The sequence below is a fragment of the Prinia subflava genome, chromosome 1 (assembly GCF_021018805.1).
Source record: "Prinia subflava isolate CZ2003 ecotype Zambia chromosome 1, Cam_Psub_1.2, whole genome shotgun sequence".
Lineage (NCBI taxonomy): Eukaryota > Metazoa > Chordata > Aves > Passeriformes > Cisticolidae > Prinia > Prinia subflava.
Genome location: NC_086247.1, coordinates 131,290,631 through 131,313,932, shown reverse-complemented (window position 1 = coordinate 131,313,932; position 23,302 = coordinate 131,290,631). Strand labels below are relative to the sequence as shown.

The window sequence follows — 23,302 nt, the reverse complement described above, 5'->3', positions numbered from 1 at the left end:
CCACAGTTCCATGTGTGCAATATCCTTTGAGAATCCACTTGCTTTTTTGGGTTGTTAGAAGTGACCTGAGCTCTGCTGGCAGTCAATTTTTAGTGATAGCTGTCTCTTTGGGAAATCTGACCTTTGGTGGTCACTATTATAGATAAAAATTTTGATTTTAGTTCTTAAATCACCTATGCTGATTTATGCCTAAATAGCAGCAACTCCCTGCTTAGCTGTCTCTCTTTCATGATACTTTGACAGGATAGGATTTGCAAAAAAATAGTTCAGGGTTGAGTTCTTCCCTACTGCAAGCCAATTTCTGAGTGTCAGCACTACATCCTCACACATATATAAGTACAGGAACTTAAGATACATGTATTTCAGTAATTGGTAGCTGAAATAGATGGAGTTTGTGACTTGATTCACTTCCAAGATGTTTATAGATAAAAAGAATAAACTCATATGTTAAATTCAAGCAACTTTTTAGAAAGACACTTCAATACAGGTATGTGTAGATATGTAATGTTCCCCTTCACAAAAATACCAGTGCAAAATAATATCATGCTTTCTCCAAATTGCATACTAGAGAGATCACTGTTTTCTCCTTTCATGGTGGTCCCTGCATAAGAAACCTTGGTGGTTTTTTCCCCTGTTCAAGTTCAAAGTCAAGTTCTTACATGAATACAAGCGCATTTGTCTCTTAAGTATTACTGCCTTTGGTGTCAGAAATTGGATTTTCAGTGTGACTGGTTCTCCCTACTCAAAGAGGACCCAAAGTTCACTTTGGAAAGTTTCTATCTCCATTAATGTAAAGAGAAAGTGGTGTATTCAGTCGAGGTAGTGTATCTGGAGAAGGAATGGCACTTTCTACACCACAGTGCTGGTGTGATTGTGGTGTCCTACCCTGTGTTCTCTCATGATGTCACCTGAACCAAATGCCTGAGGGTCAGGGAGCTGCAGCTAGTTCTGTGTGATGTAAGTCTGTCTAAATACAGACATAAGAATACATAATCAAGTGTTCTTTACTTGAATAGCTTGAATATATTGCCCATACACTCTCATTACAACCATTTCAGTCTCTTCCTCTCTGTATTTACTAGTCCTGCATCATTTCCCTCTCGTGTCTTAGCTTAGGAGTACAGTTGCAAAAAGACCAGGATGCCTACTTTTACATAATTGCTCAGTCTCATTGGGTTCAGCCAGGCAACTCATCTGCATAAAGTTAAATACATGCATATGCCTGGGGTCTGTCTTCCTGAGCTTTCCAGGCTTGGGGCATTCTCTCTGCCTCCAAATCTCTATCCGCCTTTAATGAGCTGTATAAATAAATACAAAGTACTCCTGTTAGTTCCAGAGCCACAAAAATATATTTTATTAGCTGAGAAGTATACAGTAATAGAAAAGATCAGACCCATGCAGTGTTTTAGGCAGTGGTGGGAGGACAGGGCAAGTAGCTGCTTCCAAGAGGTTGACGGATCTGAGGCCCCAGCAAGACAGATTTGTAGGTTAACTCTGATAAATGATCTTTGGCTTCACTGACTAAAGCAAGGTCACCCTTCTCAGGGCACTGCCTGCATGCTGCAACCTTGTAGCAAATTCTTGTTGAAGTACTGAGCAAACAAACCAGTTCTTATTTACATTAGAATGAAATTAAAACTTCTTAAACCCAAGACAATAAAATATCAGGGAAGAGGGTAGAGATTCATAGGGCGGTATTAATGTTTATTTACCAGCATTTAGTTCTGTCTTTTGTTTTGTTTGTTTTCTAAAGGTAATGAGTCCAGAAAGACATCTGGATATGGGAAAATAAGGAAGACTTTGTTTTCTTCCCTAATGGGTGCACCCACTTGACAAATTTGAAATTTGTTGTTGTGGGGTTTTTTTTGTTTTGCTTTGTTTTTTCTTCAGAATATATTTTGCATGGATTTATTTGGAGAGAAGCAATTCAGGTTGTTGGGGGTGGGGTGAGGAAAAACAAAGAGCTTTGACTGCATTGTGTGCCAAAGGTGTATTTCAGCTATTTCTGTGTTGGGGGGTGGGGGGTTATTCCTTTTTTTTCTTTTTTTTTTTTTCTTTTTTTTCTTTTTTTTTTTTTTTTTTTTTTTTTTTTTTGGCTTTTGTCCAGCCAGTGAGGAAATAAATATGTGAAGAAAGAATACTATGGAATGTTAACTCCATTGCTATATTTTTCTTCCTTTTATCATGCCCTGAGATTCACTGAAGTTGATATAAATTCACCATGCCTTATTTAAAAAAGCATAACAGAAAGGCATTCTTCCTTTAAGAGTCAGACTGTAAAAGGTGATTTTCTTTCACTCAGTTTGGTTTAAGCCTGTAAAAAGCATTAAGTGAAAAATCTGATATATTTGTTAGAGCATTTATTGCATTACTAACTTATATTTTCAGTTCTCAGTGAAAGGTTTATAGAGAACATAAACCTTGAAGAGTTCTGATCAGGATTAAAGTTATATTTTCTCAATTTTCTGGTGAAATAATAGCTCATAAAATGATTGGGGTGTTAGTAATTATTTTTAGCTCTGTTTATTTTCCAAGTTTATTCTGTTCAACTTGCTGAGGTGCACAAAGACAGCCTTTGAAAAATATTCACCTTGATCAGAAGATTCACACCCTTTACAGAATTTCAGAATAATCAAAACTTCTGACTAGATGTCACCACTGTGTTGTTTTTCTTCACTAATTGCACTTCCAGAAACCAAAGATCTTCCAGTAAACTATAAATCTGGCATATTCAGTAGTGGTCTGTTGTGGTGTAAGTAATGTACTATGTCTTCCATAATTAGTATCATTAATACTGGGCTAATTGGGATGCTGAAAGAATTAAAATAGTTGATTGGTGGTGGCATGTAAAATCAAAAAGAAGTAATTGCTAAATTCTTTCTGGGCCAAAGTAGTAAGGCATGTTCTAATTAAAATTTCTTATTAAATACTTTTTCTGGGAAATAACCTGTAGCTAAGAGAAACTGCTGAAAACTGAGTGAAATAATGTGAATTACTTAAGGTAGTCTTTTTTAGTTTCATGACTTAGTTCTTATTTTAAACAGTAGCAAAACACTGTACCCAGCAGTCATGCTGCCTAGACGATCACAATCTCAGAATTCCTAGGAATTAAGGAAGTTATATGATGATATCGCAGAACACCACATTCTCAATAGTTTAGGGTATGTTATCACTGCACATACATTGAATGTTTGCTGTTTAAATAAACTTTACTTTAGTGTCTGCTGTGTAGACTCCATACTCCTTGCTTCATTTGATGCTCCAGCATATTTGCCAGATATTCTGGCAGAAAGATGGCAAGCATCAAATGTAAACCTTACTCCGTGTCAGAATTGGAAGAAACCAGTAGGAAAAATGTCTGTAATATTGTCAATGAACAGTATAAGCAATATTCCTGCCCAAAGCTCTCAATAGTTAGTGCTGGGTTTCTTCGGAAGTTTTCATAGCCCAGCATATTTATTCTGAGGCATCATAGGAAGAACTAGCTCCGGTAGCTCTCACAAAATTCAGCATACTTTTAGGTCTGTTGTATATTGACTCCTTAAGCTTAGGCTTTAAACACCAAATGAACCAAAATCAGTTTTTAAACATGCCGTGTTCTTTCATGGTAATGTTCTGCTTCCTCTGTGAAGCAGACCTTCCAAGCTGGAAATCACAAGCATCATTGTGTTGAAGAAATACAGTAATACATCTGAAACAAACATTAAAACACATCAAATCTAGTGCAAAAGCTTCAGGGAGAAATAGAGTCATATCTAAGCTCTTGTCTTGAGTTGCATTTGGTGATGACACATACAAATGATCGAGTTGTATTTGAGCATAATGGCTATTGTCAAAAGTGAATTGCCTTGAGAGGTGTGATCACTTCATTGTCTAGCTTAGGTGTGACCAAACTGAGTCTCCGAAGCCTAATGTGACTCATGAGCAATTTAAGCATCTTAATTCTCTGTTCTGAGAAGTTCAGGAACTGCAACTGTAATTTTGGTTTACCTACTGGGTCAGTATATTCTTTCAAAAATGTACCAAGTATATGCCAGTATATACCTAGGGCTAAATCTGCATTAATTAAAACAGAAGACCTAGTTGTCTATACTGTTAGAACCTCCGTTTGTTGCATTCACCTTTTTTCATGAAATGCTGTTCATCTTGGCTGCTTTCCGACTCATGGCATCTGTGCAACTGTCAAGTGAGAGTTAGTTCAGATGGGCCAGGGTTATCATTGCCTTCCTGGAATGCACTGAGTGAACTTATCTCCACAGCTTTCCAAACGGGGCTCTGACCTCTGCTACACAGACATTAACAGCAGTGCCAAGGAATCAAACACTGACACTGCTATTTTTATCTCTGTTCCATATCAGTGAATACTTATCATTGGTTTTCATGGCTTTTATTGTAATAATAAATATTTTGGCCACCTTTTCAGTACTTCAGTGGATAAGACTTCTGATGCTGTAATATGGTAACATAATTAAACGGGACCAAACTAATGTTTAAATTTCCAAAGAGATCGTTTCATACACCACCATGGAAATCATGGTGGTCTGAAGACGGTGGCATGCAGTGCTGTGCACAGAGCACAGAGCAGGGACAGACTCTGGGAGCAGTATAGCCATGTTATACATCATATAGCCAGTGCAGGCTTTGTCCCAGCCTAGGTCATCCAAGAGCAGGATGTTGTGCTACTGTGGCAATCCTGCTTCTATTCAGGTGCTGAGCTAGAAGAGTACAATTAAAGTGATGGCCGAGGGAGCCTGGGGACTGGATTTTCCCACCCTGCATGTGTAGAGAGCTCAGTGTTTGTGAATCTAAACTGTTGCCCGCATCTCAGTTTGGGAAGAGCAAGAGGGGCATGGGGTGTTAGGAGACATGTCTTTTCTAAGGAGTTTGCACAACCCAGGGCTGCTGTTGGCAGCCCCATGGAGGTGTGGGGTACAGTCCCAACAGTGCCATTGACTCTGTTTGATTGTATTATTTACTCTGTAGGTTGTCTTGAAGTACCTCTATACTGTGATGTGGAACAAGTTCTGTATTTTGTGATTGATCAGCAACAAGTAAAGCACTGCTTCAGTGAGCCTTCAAATGGTTTTGTCTCTCTTTGTTCATCAGTTTTAGTCCTCAACACCCTTTGTGTAGAACACTGAAAAAATTGTAACATCTTCGCACTGTTAGATTCTCATCTTGAGGTATTCCTTTATGCCTTCATCTGTATCAAAAGCTAAAAGCCTCGCATCAAAACTTGCATTCACTTGTTGTGGTGGTTTCTTGATGGCTAAATAAACTCTACAAAGCTCCGTGGAGGCACACCAGGCACGTTGGGGAAGCGGCTCCTGCACGCTGAAGCTGGCACGTCGGGTCTTTGAAGACCGTAGGTGTTCTCTGCATGGTGGTAACAACAGAAAAGGCTGCTGGAGCTCGTGAAAGGGAAATGCTGCTCAGGTAGGCCCTGCTCTGATCAGCATTTCACATAGCTGCTGCTGCTGGCATCACGTGCATATTCAGAGCTATAAACCATCAAGGCACACGTGGGCGTTTCTGTATCAGCTGGTTAGAAGACAGTCCATTTGCAAAGAAAGTATTAATGCATGGTGTTGTGCAGTTTTGTACAGAACCAGAGAGGCTAAAGCCTGGGATGAGGGGAAAAGGCTGCTGGCCTCAGGCAGACTTCGGTGAAAATGGGGAATACAACCATTGTGGCAGGGGGCTGGGAGGTGAGGTAGCACAGGGACTGTACTGGAGCCCTGTTGTTGAGGGGACCAGAGCATCCTCTGTGAAGTGAGCTGTGAGCCCGCCTAATTCACACCAATTTTTGAGTTCTCTTCATACCATTAAACTTTAAGCTCTGCTAAACAGTGTGATTGTTCAGGTTAACTGAAGTTTTGTCATTCAGCACTTCAGGTTGAAGGAGTTTGCTTAGAATAAAGAAACAGATGAAATTTCTGAAGGGAATTAGGTGCCTCACTCCTCTAGGCCATGCTATAAATGCCAGTTGAGAAATGAATTAATGATACACTGCAAGAATCATATCTTCACATGGAAAATGTGCACAGTAAACGAGTTTTGCTTTGGGAAGTATTTACCTCATGCTGCTAGGAGCATATAGACAGCATATTATCACTATTTGTTTTAATGCCCATTTGTCTTAATTATTAATGTGAATTTGAACTGCCTTCTTCATTGCATTTAAAAGCAAGTCACCCCAAGTTCAGAAGTTCACTGCACATGCCCCAAACTTTTTTTTCTTAAGAGCTTAAACCAAACTTCAGTGATCTTAGTCATGTTCTGCTTGACCAAATACTGACCTTCCTCTGCAGTAGAAAGACATTTAAGCCTGTTTTCTGAAATTAAATCAAATTCTTGTAATCCAATGAGATTTACAACTGCTCAAGTCTAGTCAGATTCATATATATTTCAAGTGAGACAGGTTCATATGGTGTTTGTTTTTCTTGAGCTAAGGCTGTGCATATCATTTGGGATTGAATTGAAAATCACTGTTTCACAAATGTCATCAGAGTAGGTGTGTAAAAATATTTGCAGTATTTCTCAAAACAATATATACATACTATTTAATGCTCATTGCCAAAGGTTTCTCTGTATTCTGCTGTACAGCACATTTTCTGGAAGTATGTATGCTGTCATGGCTACTAACTATTCCTCAGTGATTAGTGTGACAGTAAGTGAAGCGTGAATATTGAGACTTGCCATATCATGCATGCCAAGTTCCTATATGGCCCAACTGCTGTGAGACAAAACATGCTATTATGTTTTAGACACAAAGCCATATTGTATGAAATTCCATCCTGTCTCGTACTGAAAGAGGTGTATTTAAAAATGAAATCTTTTTTCTTCAGTTCTTTTTGTTAACTGCTGTATTAGGTATTTAACTACAGAGCTCCATCAGAAAATTTAGCCTTTGTCTCTACTGAGGAATCAGGTTTCAAACTTAAATCAGACAAATTGTTAATGTTTTAAGGAGGATATTTTAAAGAGAATACTGGTTAAAAAAAAGGAGAGAGACAAAGCAATCGTTCCAATGTTCTGGCCATGGATGTTGTGCACTAAATAGGGTTTTCCAAACAACTCTGATGTAGCAGATGAAATTTTAATATTTGATTAAAACAGTACATTTTTCATAAGTAAAGAATAGCTTGTCTTTAAACAAAGCAGCAAAATTAGTCATGCATTCCACTAAGGCATCAGTTTTTTATACTGACAACCTTAGCAGCCCACATGCTTCTGCTTTTTGAAGTGCCCACTGATTTCCAGAAGTGACCTTTGCAGAAGACATGAGTTTTAGGGAACAATTTTTTCATTTCTGTGCAAGGCTCCATAAACAAAATTAGAATTTTAATGTAGAACTTTAAAGATACAGCTGAGCCAGGGGAAAGTGGTGATTTGATCCATGAGTTACTCAGATGATCTTTGGCCTGTATTACACAAGAGGTGACACTTGATCATTATGGTCCCTTATGAGTTTGAAATCTATAAATGCTTGGAAACATAATACTAATAATGTAGCAACTGGAATATTCAAAGCACTGTCAAACAACTAACAGCAACCCCACACCCCCAGCACTACTTGGAATTTGATCAGGTCAGACAGATCTAATAATTATAGCTGATTGAACTATTTTTGCAGACTGTGCAATGAATTTAGTCTTTCTATTTATTAATTATAAAACCGGTTCTAATTATGACTGATTTATTCCTAGTTATTTAATTAGTTGATGTGATTATTTTGCAGACCTAGATATTTTTGTAGGATTTATATTATATTAATGTGTAATGTGCTGATTATTTGATGTTTATCTTTGGTTTCTCAACTGATTTCAGTAAACGTGTATCTTTCTTGTGTCTAAACTGGCAAGGTGACTGGCCTTCTAAACTGTTCCTATTCAAAACACTTTCAGTTTATATTAGTTTTTCTGAATTTCTTGCAAAAAGTTCTTACCAGTATGCCAGGTACACTGGTGACCATTAGTGCAGTCAAAATGTCAGCATCACTCTGTTTGAGGAACTACAGATGTCATCCATCATTTCACCTGCACGTCAGATTTTGTTGAGGTTTGAATGTTATGTTATTTTACTTTACTTTGCCTTACCTAATTAGCATCTCCACTATATGGATGGATCAGCGAAGGAATGGTGTAATTCATGTATTGGAGGGTAATATTTCACTACTTAAGTGACTGCATTTCTCTGAATTAAGAGTAGCTCTCATTCAAGACAGAGCAGATTTACTATAGTTCCTAAAAAGCTCGAGGCTACCTCTGTGGGGAAAAATTACATTGGTGAAATGGTTTGCCAGAACCTCTGAATGATTAATTGGTGCAGGGGGATTAGGACTCAGGCCTCACAGACTCAATATAATCACCATTCCATTGAAATTTTGGATCTATAGAAGAATTAATACCAGTTCTCTTTTTTTTTTTTGTTTTGTTTTGTTTTGGTTTTGGTTTTTTTGTCTTTTGTTTTGTTTTGTTTTGTTTTGTTTTTGTGGTGGTTTTTTTTTTTTTTTTTTTTTTTTTTTTTTTTTTTTTTGTTGTTGTTGTTGTTGTTTGGTTTTTTGTTTGTTTTTTGGTTTTGTTGTTGTTGTTGTTGTTTTTTTTTGTTAATAATAACCTTTTGTCATGGTATTTTGCTGTGTTCTGTAATGAAATTGTTTGTAATTGTCACAAAAGTTTACTGAACATTTTCAACAATCTAGTAGTTTAAATAGTCTGGAATTATTCTAATTTAGGATGTAATATATAAGCAATGAGTCTTCCAAGGTGTTTTTCTTTTGTCACAAAGTGAAAATGAAAAATGAAGAAATGTGCCCATCAGAAACACTGGAGTTCAGCATCTGTTTGACCTGAAACAGCAATTCTGAAATCTAATCCTGGGAATTCAGTAAGATTATGAGTGATGAGATACAATGTCTTACAGTGGTCAGCACTTTGAAGCAGTTCATCCTTGGGTACTTTCTGGATATGTATCCTGCCAGTTCTCAAGAAGAGATCACATAGGCACAGTATTCAAATTTGCATCTAGCATACACTTGCTAGAAATTAAAAAGACAGCCAGTGGCATAGTTTTTGAATGATTGTAGGTATCAGCATATCATACATATGCCAGTACATGATTTAGGATAGATGCCTTGACTTTTATTTTTTTTTATTTCAAATTATTAGCTAAATTTTTTTCCTAATTATCCACACTGACTATGGTATGGACATAGACAAAAAGTTGTGTCTATGACATTTGTAACTTAAATTTCTCACTGTACTAATCTTGTGTATTTATTTAGTGTTTTCTGGTTTATTTTCAGTTTTATTTAGTGTTTTCATTGTCTGTTCTTTGATAAAGAGACAGTTTTCACCTATGCCTATACTGATTCATATAAGTCATTCCATGTCAGCCCAATAAAAGAGTAATGCTGTTTAATCCATCTTCTTGACTTTTTTTCTTTTTTTCTTTTGAGTTGAAAAAAAATGAATATTTGTATGAAATATGCTGTAGGGATTATCAATTTTAGAGGATAACATAATCTTTTTCAAATGCTGAGTTATTTTGGAGTGCAGTGTACTATCTACTGGTTTTGGGAAACCAGTGTATTGAAAAAACCTTTTATAGACTTCAGCATTTACCCAATGAGCAAAAATCTTTACTGAGCAAAGGCATGATTGAATTTATGAAGTTTCCTAGTAATAATAGCAACATGATGTCAACAAGATTCAGCATGCATTTTTTGACTGCATATTACAAAAAGCTTGGTAGCTTTGGAAATTTAGGAGGCAGCTGTAGGTTGCTAGACCCAGGCTACATCTTGCTGAGTACCATTTTACTCTCTCCACTTCAAGTCTATTTTATATTATATTTTCTTGCTATATTCCCAAGGATTTAGCTCTCAGTGAAACAGTAAGTTTTCTCAGTTTCTGTAGGAAGCTTAGAAAAGATAACTCACTTAAATTTAATGTTTGCATTGCATTAACACTTAATGAAGAGTCAATTTCCTGCCACATGAATTTATGAACAAGTAAGAAGTCAGTACTTCCTAAAAGACAGATGTCTTTGTGAGACATGATGGATGTGTTGCATGTTAAGCATCACTGGATTTTAAAATTTGATACTTCTCAAAGTTGTGTGAGTGTTGCTGTTAATGTAAGCTTGGATTTCATGTGTTTAGATGGTAATAAGCATTTGTTTCCAGCACTGTAAATTTTCAGTTTGTCATTATGCTCAATAAAATGTAAATCAAAACAGTTGCCTTCAAGATGCTGTTGCTCATGATGCTTTAGCATACTAGGCAGGGCATATGTGATATGGTATATTATATGTTCTGCAGTTGTAAAGTTTGTATGAATTTTGACTTGTCAATACAGAAATAATTAATCAACTCCCTAACCTGAGGAATAATTTTCCTGGTAGCACTCCTGGCTATTAAGATTTGGTCTATCAGCTGTGCTGACTGGAGATGGAATTAGTAAACAGAATAATGATACTGTTTTTCAGAAAAACCTTGTTTGTGTTTCAGGCTGAGCTGTGTGAACCATGCAGAAGATCTAGCCTCCAAACTACTCCAGTGTTTCCCAAAGAACAGATTGTCAGCACAGGCAGCTCTGAGCCATGAGTACTTCAGTGATCTGCCCCCACGGCTATGGGAGTTAACTGATAGTGAGTATAACCTCCTCCAAATCGATTAGAAACAAAGATTCTGGTTCAGACAGGTGCCTGGTGTGTGCTAGCCCTCACATACAGACAGCTTCATGGACACACACAGCCACACACAAAATATGCTACTCAATTGTGTAGATTGAAATTACATAGTTAGCTTGACACAGGACAAAATGGATTCTTTTTTTTTTTTTTTGCTATCTCTGCTCTGCAGTCTGCAGCCTGCTATCTTTGTATTTGATTATGTGTGGAGCCAATAGAACTCTCTCAATTGTCATAAAGCAAAAGGAAAAATGCAATTTACATATTTAGTGCTTTTCACTTTATAACATACAGTACTTCTTAACTAGCTGCAGCACACAGGATAAATCCCAGCTGCGTTTGAGTCACAGAATCTCTATGTGTTATAACAGTAACCTTTAAGAAGGGACTCGGCATTCAGAAATCTGGGAAACACAAAGTAAACAATCAGTTAATTTGCTGAATTAGATAGGAAGAGGATGGCAGATATTCTTAACTAAGAATGCTTTCACTATTTACGTACATCCTTTTGCTTCTTTTATTAAAAACAGAATGCATTCCAGTTGACTTGGCAGAAATGTTCCTATCATTGTGTATGCTGTCAATTATCTTTTTAGTAATTTAAAATCATTTATATTGTATGTCTGCATGTTGTTTTTCAGTGTTAAAAGCATACAGCTATTTATTCTAGGGAAAAATAGTATCATGAATGATATTTTTTATTCAGAGAAGGTTCTATTATTAAAGGTTTCACAAGGGAATAACAGTTAGCATTTTGGTTTAACTCAATATAGTGAAGAGACACATGACAGCATTGTATGCTCTTTTCTGTTTTCAAACATGCATCCATTAGCAAAAGATCTAAATCCAGTACCTCAAGGCAGAAAGTTCAGAGATGCAACAATGGAACATATGTATGTAACTATGGCTGATTTAAAAGTTTGCTACTAAAAACTAAGCTCTCTTTTTGAATATTTATCCACAACAGAATCTGTTTACAGTAGTGTTGGTATAAAAACTTTTGTCTTCCTAAAGTTTATCTTTTCCATCCTCAACAGCTGTAGTAGTCACATTTTGAGCTGGTTCTTTGGCTTGGCTGCCCAAGTACCCTACTCCCAACTCTGCTCTGAAGAGCACTCTTCAATTTGTAGAATATGAACATTAAAACCAAAATAGCACCAATAATTTCTGACAATCTCTGTCATAGACTGTGTTCTGGCTCTGCAAAAAGGTTCCCAGTTTGCTCCTCTGCCATGGTGATCCACCACTCAGTTTGCTGACTGTGGTACTTGATAAGCAGAAAATGTAAATGTTCAGTGTAAATTTAGGTGGCTGCTGTAGAAAGTCTGCCTTTGCAGAAACTGATGGAAAGTGATTCTTTTCTTCAGAACTAATGAAACATCAAGAATGCCAGTTCATTTATCATATTTCCACTAAATGAAAAACAAAAATCATTCTACAGTGGTGACATCTCAATCCTTATGACTGTGTGATTTAGTCTAGCCAGGATTTTGAATTCTGAATTCTGCACTAGTACTTTTCTGTTAATATGGACTTATTACCCACTTGCCACTTAGTTTATCAGTCAGTGGTTAAATCCAGTTCTATCAGTGAAGTAAATGCCTACACATTATCACTCTGCAGCAGGCTGCCAACAGAGACAGTCTTGTCCTAGTCATTAACAAGCACAATGTATGCAGAACACCAGAGGGGAATTAAAACCACAAAAAATACCTCAGGGTGGTATTTTTAATATGAGAATTTAATTTGTAATTTCACAGATTAAGAATTTTGGCTGCATTAATCCTTTTATCAGCTCACAGCAGGTTATTTGCAGAAGCATAACCATAAGGCGATATTCATTGGCAGAAACACGTCTTTGCATAACGTTAAACATCAGGAGCAGTGAAACCTTTTGAAGGGGGGAGAATAAAGATGAAAAATCATTATATTTTAAAGCAAGGTTCTTCTAAATGCCTCCAGTAAAATTTTGAGTTACAGAAAGACTATTTCTGTGTCTAGTAGATAATCATTATGAAGCATAAATCCAGATGCAAGAAAGGACAATCCCAGTATCAAATACTACAATCATTTCTATTTAGTATGACTTGGATATACTTGTAAACATATTTACAAAACAAAGAAGTCATATACTTTGGTGAGTTGGGAAAATGTTTACTGCGTAGTGAAATTACCAGTTTTTGTGATTCTACTTCTCTGTGCTAATATTTTACATCAAGAAACACTATTGGTAGTTAATTAAATATAGTTATAAATATATCGAGTCTTTATGTACAAACAAAATTGCTGCTTTCTAATTCAGACAACACTGTGCTTTTGCAAATCTCTGTAGTATATACTATTCATCATGGAATATATTCTGTCCAATTTGGTCCTAATGCTGAATAGTAAATTTTGGGATTTAGCACTTAAAATGGGGAAAAGACTCATATGTGAGTAGAAAAGCTAACGGGATGAATCAGTTAAATGATTTTCCGTCAGAAAATTGTTTCCATGGAATTACAGTATTTCACAAAAGTGTGATGAAATACTACCTACACTGAAAAAGTAAAAATTAAGTGTTTGACTTTCTATTCTGGTTTTGACCTTTAGTACTATGTATTTGTATTCTATGTAATACTTTACAGTGCAGTTTTTTTAATGGGGTTTATTTTACAAATGTGTTCGAAGTTAGTTTTTGTGAGCAGCACAGTTTTGCTTTTTTAACTTGGTTTAGTTTCAAGTTAAGGCATAATTTCCGTTGAGTTGGAAGTTCAGTTTCCAGATAAGCTCTGTATAAAGGTAGCCACTTTCAATTTTTGAAAATAGTACATTAAAAAAGGTCATGCAATTTTGCTAGAAACACCTTGTCTAGGAATACAGTGCACCTTATGATGCAGCATAGCTTTCCTCCATCTGAAAATTGAGCAGTAATCCATAGATTAATCCTTTTTACTAAATATGTGTATCTGTTATTTTCTATTAAAAAAAAGATCAGTCCTCCCACTTGTATATTTGAGAGCTCATATTCATGTATTTACATAAAATATCTACCATTAACGATGTGTGTTACTGAGGATAGCAGAATACAAAATGCAAGTTGAGATGTCAAACTACAGTGGAAAGGTCTCTGCATAAAGCAATAGTCAGGTCTTTTAAAGATATATAGATGAAAAAGGAGTTCCAAAAACATATAGATGTGTCAGTTGTTAGTGCAAAAAGAGAACTTTTATAGCTCTGATTAGTTCTTTGGCATTTCCTTATGGAATCATGCAGTGTCAGCTCTTATGAGGATGTTGTTATGTAGAGGTTTGTTTGCAGGAGGTTTTAAAAGTCATTGATTTTTCCCCATCAGATTTAGGCATCCTACAAAAAAGAGAGTTTTTATATTTTCAATATGTTAGTTCTTAACCATTTGCATTTTGATTCCTGTGGCTATTATCATCATGTCTCCTAATAACTAGGTCTCCTAATAACTTGCCTGGTGTGACATCGAAGTTGTCAAGGTTTTTCTAGCTCATACAAAAGGGAATTGCTTCATGTAAAAGATTTTTGAGTTGTTGGGATATTTTTAACAAGCCTTTAACTACTGTCTTTAGTAATTCAAAAAAGAAAGTCAAACAACATAGTTCAATTCTACTGATATCAAGATTCTGAAGATGTAATATGTGATATCAAAGTATTGAAAAACCTTGCTTCACGTTTTATCTTTTTATTTTTAAGTTCTCTGAAGAAATTTGAAAGTGGAAGTTATTAATTGTATGAGGGTGTACAGGACAAATAAACACACACAATCCGGAAAAAGGTTTTTTGAACATGCATGCAGCTAAGAATGTTTGCATTATACAATTTCCATCATAATGCATTCAGCTTCTTTCCGTTCAGAATTTGTACAGTGCTTATTTGCAAAAATAGTTAGTATATGTATTTAGTGTGTTGTGTTTGCCATATAAATGAATTATTTTTAAATTACTGCTTTCACTGCAAAAAGAAATCAAAGTTTCTGAACTAACACTCTTTTTTACAGTGTCTTCTATTTTTACTGTACCGAATGTAAGATTACAGCCAGAGACTGGAGAAAGCATGAGAGCCTTTGGAAAAAACAATAGTTATGGCAAAGGTGTATCAAACAGCAAACATTGAAGAATACCAATGTTCACAACTGATGATGCAGGTAAGACATGATTATTGGAAAGGATGTCTTTGAAAATGCTCTTTAGTTATCTTTAGAGAAACAAAATACAAAACTCAACTGCACATCCATGTTCAGGCTGATACTCTGTTTTTGCAGTTTTACAGTCAATATGAAGAGTATAAGTTCTCAGGAACGAGTGTCACTGACAGGTTGAAAACATTGCAGAAGTTGGTGCTAGTATATTAAATAATAGTTTGCCTTTCATTTGGACTGATACTATTTTCCCTCCAGTAAAGTAGAAGAGAGAAAATACCTCTTGCCAGTTCTGTTGTTAAACTTTGGGGCAAGGAGGAGAAATTCTATGATACTATGATTCTGTGATACTATGATTTAAGGTCCCTCACAATCCTAACCATTCTATGATTCTGTTATTTAGTAGGGTGGTGGCCTTGGTAGCAGAAGGATGTTCTTGATAAAGAAAGAGGTGCTGTCATGTTAGTGATTATGATCTACATCACTGGATCAACTAATACAAGTTTTGTTTAACCATTGTTATTTGGCAGTGAAATAGTGTGTAATACGACTTCTGGCATTTTATGAGCAGAGCAGAACTTAGGAAGGCTGGGTGAATAGAGAGGCTGCTTACCAAATTACAGCAAGGGAATGGTGGAATTATATCATGGCATTAATTGTCTTCTGCCATATGCACCACACCAGTGTTTATTCAGTGGGATTTAATGCTTGGCAGACTCTTCCAGATTAGCGGTACTTCCTTATAAAGTTGCTTTGCTTGTTATGCTTCTCTAAATAGTTTCATACCACGATGTTTCACAAAATAACTAAAGACCAGATTCTTTTCATTCAAGAAAAGCAAGGCCTGCCTTTTTTTCTTATTTGTTTTTAATGACACAGTTGCTTTTGCATTTTGAGTCCATTATAAGTTTGTTACAGAAGTTCTAGGAGCTGAGATAAATGTATGTGTTGCTCATATACCTATTTGAAGATGTGGTCTCCTATAAATATAGTTGATATTCATGTGATGTCTATATTTAGCTAAGTCTGCTTTTTTAAATATCAGATATAACTTTCTCTAACAAATTACATTTGGGTTTACTGTTGTATGTTTATGTACAATTGGGTTTTTTAACCCCGTAATATTACAGAGTGTTTGCCTGACAAGCAGTACCTACTGAAAAACTGGAATGAATGGATTTTGGTGCTGACAGCCTGCCCCAGTTTCTGCACAAGCTCTTCGCCAACAAACCATTTAGGATTCTCTAATGTCAGAAATGAGGCTGCCTCAGAGCAGCCTGTTTACGTCTTTATTGACAAGCTAATCCCTACTTTTTCCTGGGGCTGTGTCCCTGCAGACGTCTCTTCAACCTTGTCTGTTCTAACGTGACATATCATCCATCTAAAGTATATTTAGAATGTGCCCATCTGTGCTAAAGACCTTTTGTGTGGAAGCTTATGTACAGAATCTCAGTTCTCATGTACAGAATCTCCTTTCTGTTGCTTCCAAATAAATGCAATTTTTCATTTTTAAAATATGCAATGGAGGGTTTTTGTAAATGAGCATGTAAAATAGTACAAAAGAACCATTGGATCATTCTTACTGAATACCTATTTGAGCAGGTGAAAATTACTGTTTTACAGTTTTATATGTGAACAGAAAGAGCAAACCAAATGTACTCTTTACATACATCACTGTACTGTTATGGCTGCTCAACCATGTTTTAATACAGAATAGCATGTTTCATTCTGAGAGATCTGATACCACTTAGCAAATGTTGTGATGTGTACATTATTGATTACATTTTTCCACTGTGGCCTGGGACTTTGTTGTATTAGGTGCTTACAGTGCAATAATATCTCAGCTCCCTGCTGTAGTATTTGACTTCTGCCATGAGATGGGGACCAGCAGGTAATGCTGGCAAAGTATTAGACAAACAAAGGTCCTCATCCCGTGAGGAGAGCAGGGGATTAATGAGATGAAACTAAAATTCCTAGGGAAGCAGGAGAACTCTGGACATGGAGAATGGATTTGAGTGAGAAATTATTAGAACAGTGGAAACCTTTAAAGGGATGAGACTATCAAGCAAGCAGAGGTGTGTCAGTGTGGAAAATGAAGGGAGTGGGGAAAAGAGACTGCAGTTTTGGTAATGAAAAAAAGAGATCTGGTGAATGGCAGGTGGATGTGATTTTACACAGTAGAGTAGTGACTGGCAAGTAGGATGTTCAGTCAGTAAAATGGATGAGTTATGAGTCAATTACTCTGGCAGAAGACTGGAGTTGCAGTCAGCAGGAGAGTAGAATTAGGGAAGGGGTATTTATTACAATATGTTCTGTCAAAGTCTCCATTCACAAGGCTTAGTGAAGCAAAAAAGATCCGTGAAGAGCAAAAGGAAAGGCAGCAGTAGCTCTCCAAGGCCATGAAGTTAACAGGTAAACAAGGAAAATAGAGTTAGAGATGGAGACAAACAGTACAAGATGTTAAAATGTCAAAAAGCATGATCAGATAACATCCCAACTAGTGGGATAAAGGAAAATTAGAAGGGGGAAATAGATCTGATTATTAAAAAAAACAACAACCACAGCAAACAGATGTTTCTAGCTTGTCTCCTGGACCAGGTAGGTACATATGTGTTTCACTCAACTTTATGGGTTGACTTTATGCATATATAGAGGTGGCAGGGAAGTTGGGAAGGGCTGGAATTTTGAGGTATTCCAGTATCTTTCAGGAAGCTGTGAAAGAGAAAAAGCTGTAGGTAGTTGCTCACTAAATCCTCCAACCTGTGTGTAAAGGAAAGGTTTTGGTTTTTTATATATTTTATGCATTTATACATTGTAAAGGAAATTATTAGAGAAACCTATGTAGAAACACAAGTAAGGAACCATCTTCAACCACCTCCAGAACCTGATGCTGAAGAAAATTCTAGTCTTATGTCTGTGCCGAATCTTTTTGCAACAAAAAGTTATCACCTCCTGCTGTTCTCTCACACACTTGCCAGATGTTACTGCCCTGATTAAATCTGAATTAAATCCACTTTTCTTTAGGGTTTGGAGGGTGAAAAGATTAGGGGAGGAATGGCTGAGACATCATCCGTTAACTTTGGAAGCATCAATCTCTGGCAGATTGGTGAAGGAGAGGGACTAAAAGCAGTAAATTTGTAATTGACTCCATCATTGATTAAAGCTTGTCTTAAACCCTCATAAATTGGTGCATCTCTGAGAATTTCTGCTGCCTTTAAAATACTCTAGTGCTTCAGCTGCCTGTCTGCAATTCACAAATCAACTTACCACTTGAAAAAGCAGTAGCCTAGGACATGTTTCTGAAAACTTAGATAACATCTGTCACACTTGGACTACTAATAGGGTCTTTGTAGACCACACTATGTCATTGTCTTGGGCGCCAAGAAGAGACAACACATTTATTCCAGTGCCTGTGGGGAAAATCCTGACATTTAGAATTAGCAAGGTCAATGCTGAGGCTGCTCTCTACTGGAGAAAATTAGCAAATATGTGGTAATGAGCATCACTGCACACAGAGGAATCTGTCAGGACTGAATTAGGTGGAGCCTTTTGACCATACCTACAAATCTTTAAAGTTTTGCAATAAAGCAAAATGTTTTTATTTCATGCCTGATGGTTTTCATTGGTACTTTTTCTCCCTGGGGGGGAAGCATCTCTGTGGAAGCACTCCTCATCTCTACATGTCTTGTTGAGTTATACTGTATATACTATAGTCATCCATCATTACAGATCTGTTTTATTGAGACAAAAATGGACCCTAAGAAATTCTAGAGCTCTGTTTTCATTTGGCTATTGGAATACATGGCTAAAGCTTGTTCCTCTCTGGAAAGGATGAGTCAAACAGTAATTGAAAAGACAAGGCATTACCTGATACCAGATAGCACGTGATGTTTTCTTGTGGTGATTTATAATCCCCAGTTCCCATTGGTGGGCCAGAGACATGAGATGTGTTTCTGGCCTATTGTCTGCTTCCTGGAGCCAGCAGGGACAGCTTCATTCAGGATGGTAACACCATATGCTTTTAAAGTATTTAACCTGTATTACCATAATGAGATCCCCTGGCTTTCTAAATCTCTTTGACAATTCACTGAAGCAAAACAAAAAGTGGTCTTTATTTGTATTGCTTCACCACATGCACACGCATCCGAGCGATGCTGAATTTCAATCGCAGGGTGCTGAATTCTTTCTTCTGTGTCCATTTAAGCCAGCCACTGACACCTGCCCAGCCAGCCAAAGGGACCGTGGCGTCATTCGGGCCAGCTCAGCTGTGTAAAACAGAATAAAGCTGAAGAGGTGACAGTTACCACTATAATGGCAAAAAGTGCTGGTAATTTGGTTGCTTCTGGCTGGGTGGGTTCAGCAGCACAGAATCATTATGTAAAATTACCTTTTTCTCTTGGCTAGCTAGAGGGGTGAATGTTTTTGCAACCCCATCCAAACAGTTTCATTTTCGTTTGTCATCCTCAGTTTTACATTTATAAATTGTTTAAGAGTGTCTCCTCAGCACTGCTGTGTGGGAACATAATTTTCGCCTGCCTTGCCCTAGTCAAGCCATAGGGAAGCTGTAGTCCAGCAGAGAGTGTGTCCAGTAGTCAGTATTGAAAAGTCATTTTCATTCACTACTCTCCTGCATTTCCTCTGTTCTGGGTACCCCAGTGTTGCTAAAACACTGTGGAAAACCATATACTGTGCATCTGAGTCTTCATCTCTGCAGCTTCAGGGCAGAAAACTGTAATAATTACAGTGGAGAAAGGTCTGTGTGAAAGAGAAATTCTAGACTGAGAGGCTGCATATCAGCCAGATTTTGTCACTGTTGATTTAATCAAAAGCTCAAAGTAGCCAGTAGTGCTTTATATGTGTGAAATCTCAAAATTCAGTGTAAAACCAGATTGGGAGAGAAAAGCAGGGCTATAAAAGCACAGCAGTAACCAGTTTAATTTTTTAAATGCATTTTTTAATAGATTGATTCAGATAGATGTGTATAAACAGTCATTGTGCTGCTGCAGTTGAAAAGATGGAAGCCTAAGCACTGAAGATGGGAGGCTTAAATTTCTCTTGCATCTTTTAGTGCCAGACAGTGTCTATACATGAATGTTGAGGGTCAGTTTAATTATTTAACTAATACTGGATTTGCATAAATTGGCTTTCCTGAAAAGGCTAATCAGATGCAGTTGTGGTGGGCAGCTGAAAGCAATTTGGGTTTGAGTCCAGTAATGATAGTACTAGGCAGGGTTGAAATTGTAACATCAATTTTGTAAAATGTTAAATTAGTATTAAGCTGTGAAAGATAACTGCAGAATCCAAGATATTTTTTGGCTCTCCAGTACTTTTAGTGCCATTATTTTCCTATGTTAACAACATAATGGCTTTATGAGACTGTTCCAGCTGTGCTTTACTTAATATTGAAGAATAAGATCATTACACTGCTGGAATATACCCTAAATATAACACACAAGGGAAAAACTCCAGGCATTGGTCTACATTCTCCTTGTGATATCTATTATCTTATTTCTATTAATCTAAAATGAAAGTTACAGACTGAATATTGCCCTCTATTCAACCATAAAGAAAATCCCCCCCATATTCTCTGGACTCTGCACAGCAGGTGAAATGGACAGCAAATAGCAGTCCAGTGCAAGGCTGTTTTTGTGTAAACTGCCCATCTGACCTGAGTGACATGTGGGCACTGAGGATGGAGGAACTGTCCCTCAGGTCCCCAGGTATGCCCCAGTAAAGGAAATCCACTGCACAGTCAAGGAGATCACAAGGCTTAGACATGGTTTAATGGTGTTTCTGTGTCAGTACTGCAACAGCTCACCTTGTCTGTTGTCATGTGGAATGCAGTCACTTAATTGCACTCCTTGTAAGTAGTAGAATGCACAGCCTCTTGATTTTCTTTTTAAAAAGAGTTGGTAACATAATGCACGGAGGTATGGAAAGTGAATTGGGAAGGATGGTCTCACTAAGGAAGCTGAACACCAGTTCTGATCAAAGCCTGTCCAGCCTGAAGACTGGACTGAAATCCCAGGGCAGCATCTATGCCTGAAAATAAGTACATTGAAACAAGTAGACATGATCAGGATTTCTAAAACAATGGGAGTCTCTTAAGGAAAGAAGTAGGAAAGAAAGGAAACAAGAACAGACAGGGTAGGTCTTCACATTTTATTATTACTTACTCCACTTGGTAGGACAAGCATTTCAAACCTCCACTGTTAGGAGATATTGATTTCTTCCCTGCAGTTATATGCTCTATGTTATTCAGTGTGAAACTAGAGGCTACATATTTATTGACATTATGTTTTAAACTGTAATGTGTCATGGCCAAATCAGCTGCAGAGCTGGCAGAAGGAAAACAAAGCATTACCACTATTAGGGATAACTTTTTTGTAGGACAATACTGTGTTTCCTTGTACTGTGGCATACTATGGAGGCTATTTTCTGTTCATTTCTAATGCATGATAACTTGCCTTCAGCACTGTGAAGATTCATTTTCAAATAATTTTTAATGTAGAGGTTTGTAATTTTACACTCACTTATGCTGTAGGAAAGGTATTAGTGACATTTGCATGAATGCATGTGCTCAGTTGCAGTGCTGTTTATCTGTCTTTCCAGTTTGTTTGCTCATAAATTGAGGAGACGAAAGGTGGAATCCTCTGTGCCATAAGTGTACTATGTTGCATTATTAATATTAGGATAGCAAGCAATTCCCGCTAGACAGTCTTTGTGGTCTGTTCATGCTTAAGAAGTGTCTGGGCATGAAAGGCCGTTTGAGTTCCAGTGGGCTGATAGTCTGGGATGACATTTGAATGTGGCGAGGACAATGTCTCGGTGACAATGACTGGGAGGGAGGCAAGAGCGGGTCTCCACTCTCCCTATTCTCTCATGGACAGTCACCTCTCCTTTAGGATTATTGCCTCACGTGACTCCTCAGTTAGGCTTTGTCTAAGAGGAATGTGGAACCACTGGAGGGGAGAAACTGAGGTTTCCAGACAAAGCAGAGGCTTCCAGTGCTGACACACAGCCCATAACCCAGAGAGACAGCAAAGCTAATGAGAGGCATTACCTCTCAGGCACCATTTGCAGCATTCAGAGTTAACAGAACATTTTGCTTTCTGCCAAATTGTAAACAAAAAATGAAGTTTAGTATTTCCCTATACCAGAATCGTTTCTGTGGAGGACAAGTTTTATGGTGCCATTTTTCATCTGTAGCTTATATTGCCTGGTTCTGCATGAAATAAACAAACCAAACCAACCACTGCAAAATTGTGTCTTAAGGCAACACCCGTTAAAGTAAATGTGGACTGAATACCCCTAGTTGAGGGAAGATTCTTGCCTAAAAATTTAGCAATAGTTTACAGCTTGATAAATTAATAAATTACATAAATTTATTCTGCCCCGTAAGTGGGATGAGGATGGATGGGTTTCCCACATCCTCCTAGTGTTAATTGTCAAGTCTCAGAAGGAAAACTCAAGAAATACTAAATTCTCAAATAAAAATATCTGACATAGAAGAATATCCCTGGTACAGCATCTTGGGATATTTTAAGACATAGAAACAAAATGGCGTATTTCCATGATTTTTTTGTCTGTTATAAATGATTAATGTTGGTTTGGGCCATATATGTATTTTAAATTAGTAATTATGGGCGATCATTCCCTGCCATTAGTAACCTAGATTTCAGTTCTGTACAGCCACGTCTGCAACCCTCTTTTGATGTTAAAGTCTAATTGTGCATTATATTCTCTGGCTTTTTTTATTGTATCAGTAAAATCACACACGTTATTTTTCTCCCTGAAATTTTTATTTTACAATTGCTTTTAATATCTGTCTTGTTCAGTCTGTGAATTACATGTGTATTAAAATCTAGTTAGCTGATAGTCCGAAGGGAAAGAAAATCTGCACAATTAAATCTGTCCTTGTGTGCTTGAAAGATTCAGTACTGAGTAATCTGTCACATCATAAAAGGAACAAAATCAAAACAACTGAGTCATTACCATGACTCTGCTTGGTTTCAGCCCATGAAGTGACATCTAGACTCTGCAGATACTGTATTTGTTGTTTTATGTATCTGTGTGCAAAGATTTGTAAATACAGAGGTGTAAGTGTTGCCAGCATTTAAATTAGGTTCAAAGTGCTATTTATGGCTTGCATCAACAACAAAAAATATTCATAATCATCCCTAGGTGAAGATACTCATTTAACGAGCTTACAGCTCCTAATTAATTCTGTAAGGAACGCCATTTGGCAGAGGAGAATTATGAGGTTTGCATATTGATAGTGGCAGGGAAAAAATATATCTGTTTTCTGTTTATATGGTAAAATTAACTTCTGTTCTTTTGAAAATGGCACATCTCAGAGGTATTGCTTTCAAAATGATCTCAGGGTGTGAAGAAAGCAGTAATAACAGCAGCAGGCGTTCAGTTCTGTCCTAATTTTCCCAGCAGTTTTTCAGTGTTTCA

At 37.0% G+C, this 23,302-nt stretch overlaps 1 protein-coding gene across 2 annotated transcripts in view; it reads left to right on the top strand.

Annotated features, from left to right (window-relative positions):
- CDK14 (cyclin dependent kinase 14) overlaps positions 1–23,302 on the top strand; it is a 340,143-nt gene that overhangs the window by 231,318 nt on the left and 85,523 nt on the right. For both annotated transcript variants that reach the window (XM_063412536.1, XM_063412527.1), the window contains exons 13-14: positions 10,514–10,653; positions 14,702–14,848. In XM_063412536.1, the coding sequence (XP_063268606.1) occupies positions 10,514–10,653; positions 14,702–14,817 (256 nt within the window). In that variant the 3' untranslated portion in view covers positions 14,818–14,848. The remainder of the gene's footprint in view (positions 1–10,513; positions 10,654–14,701; positions 14,849–23,302) is intronic.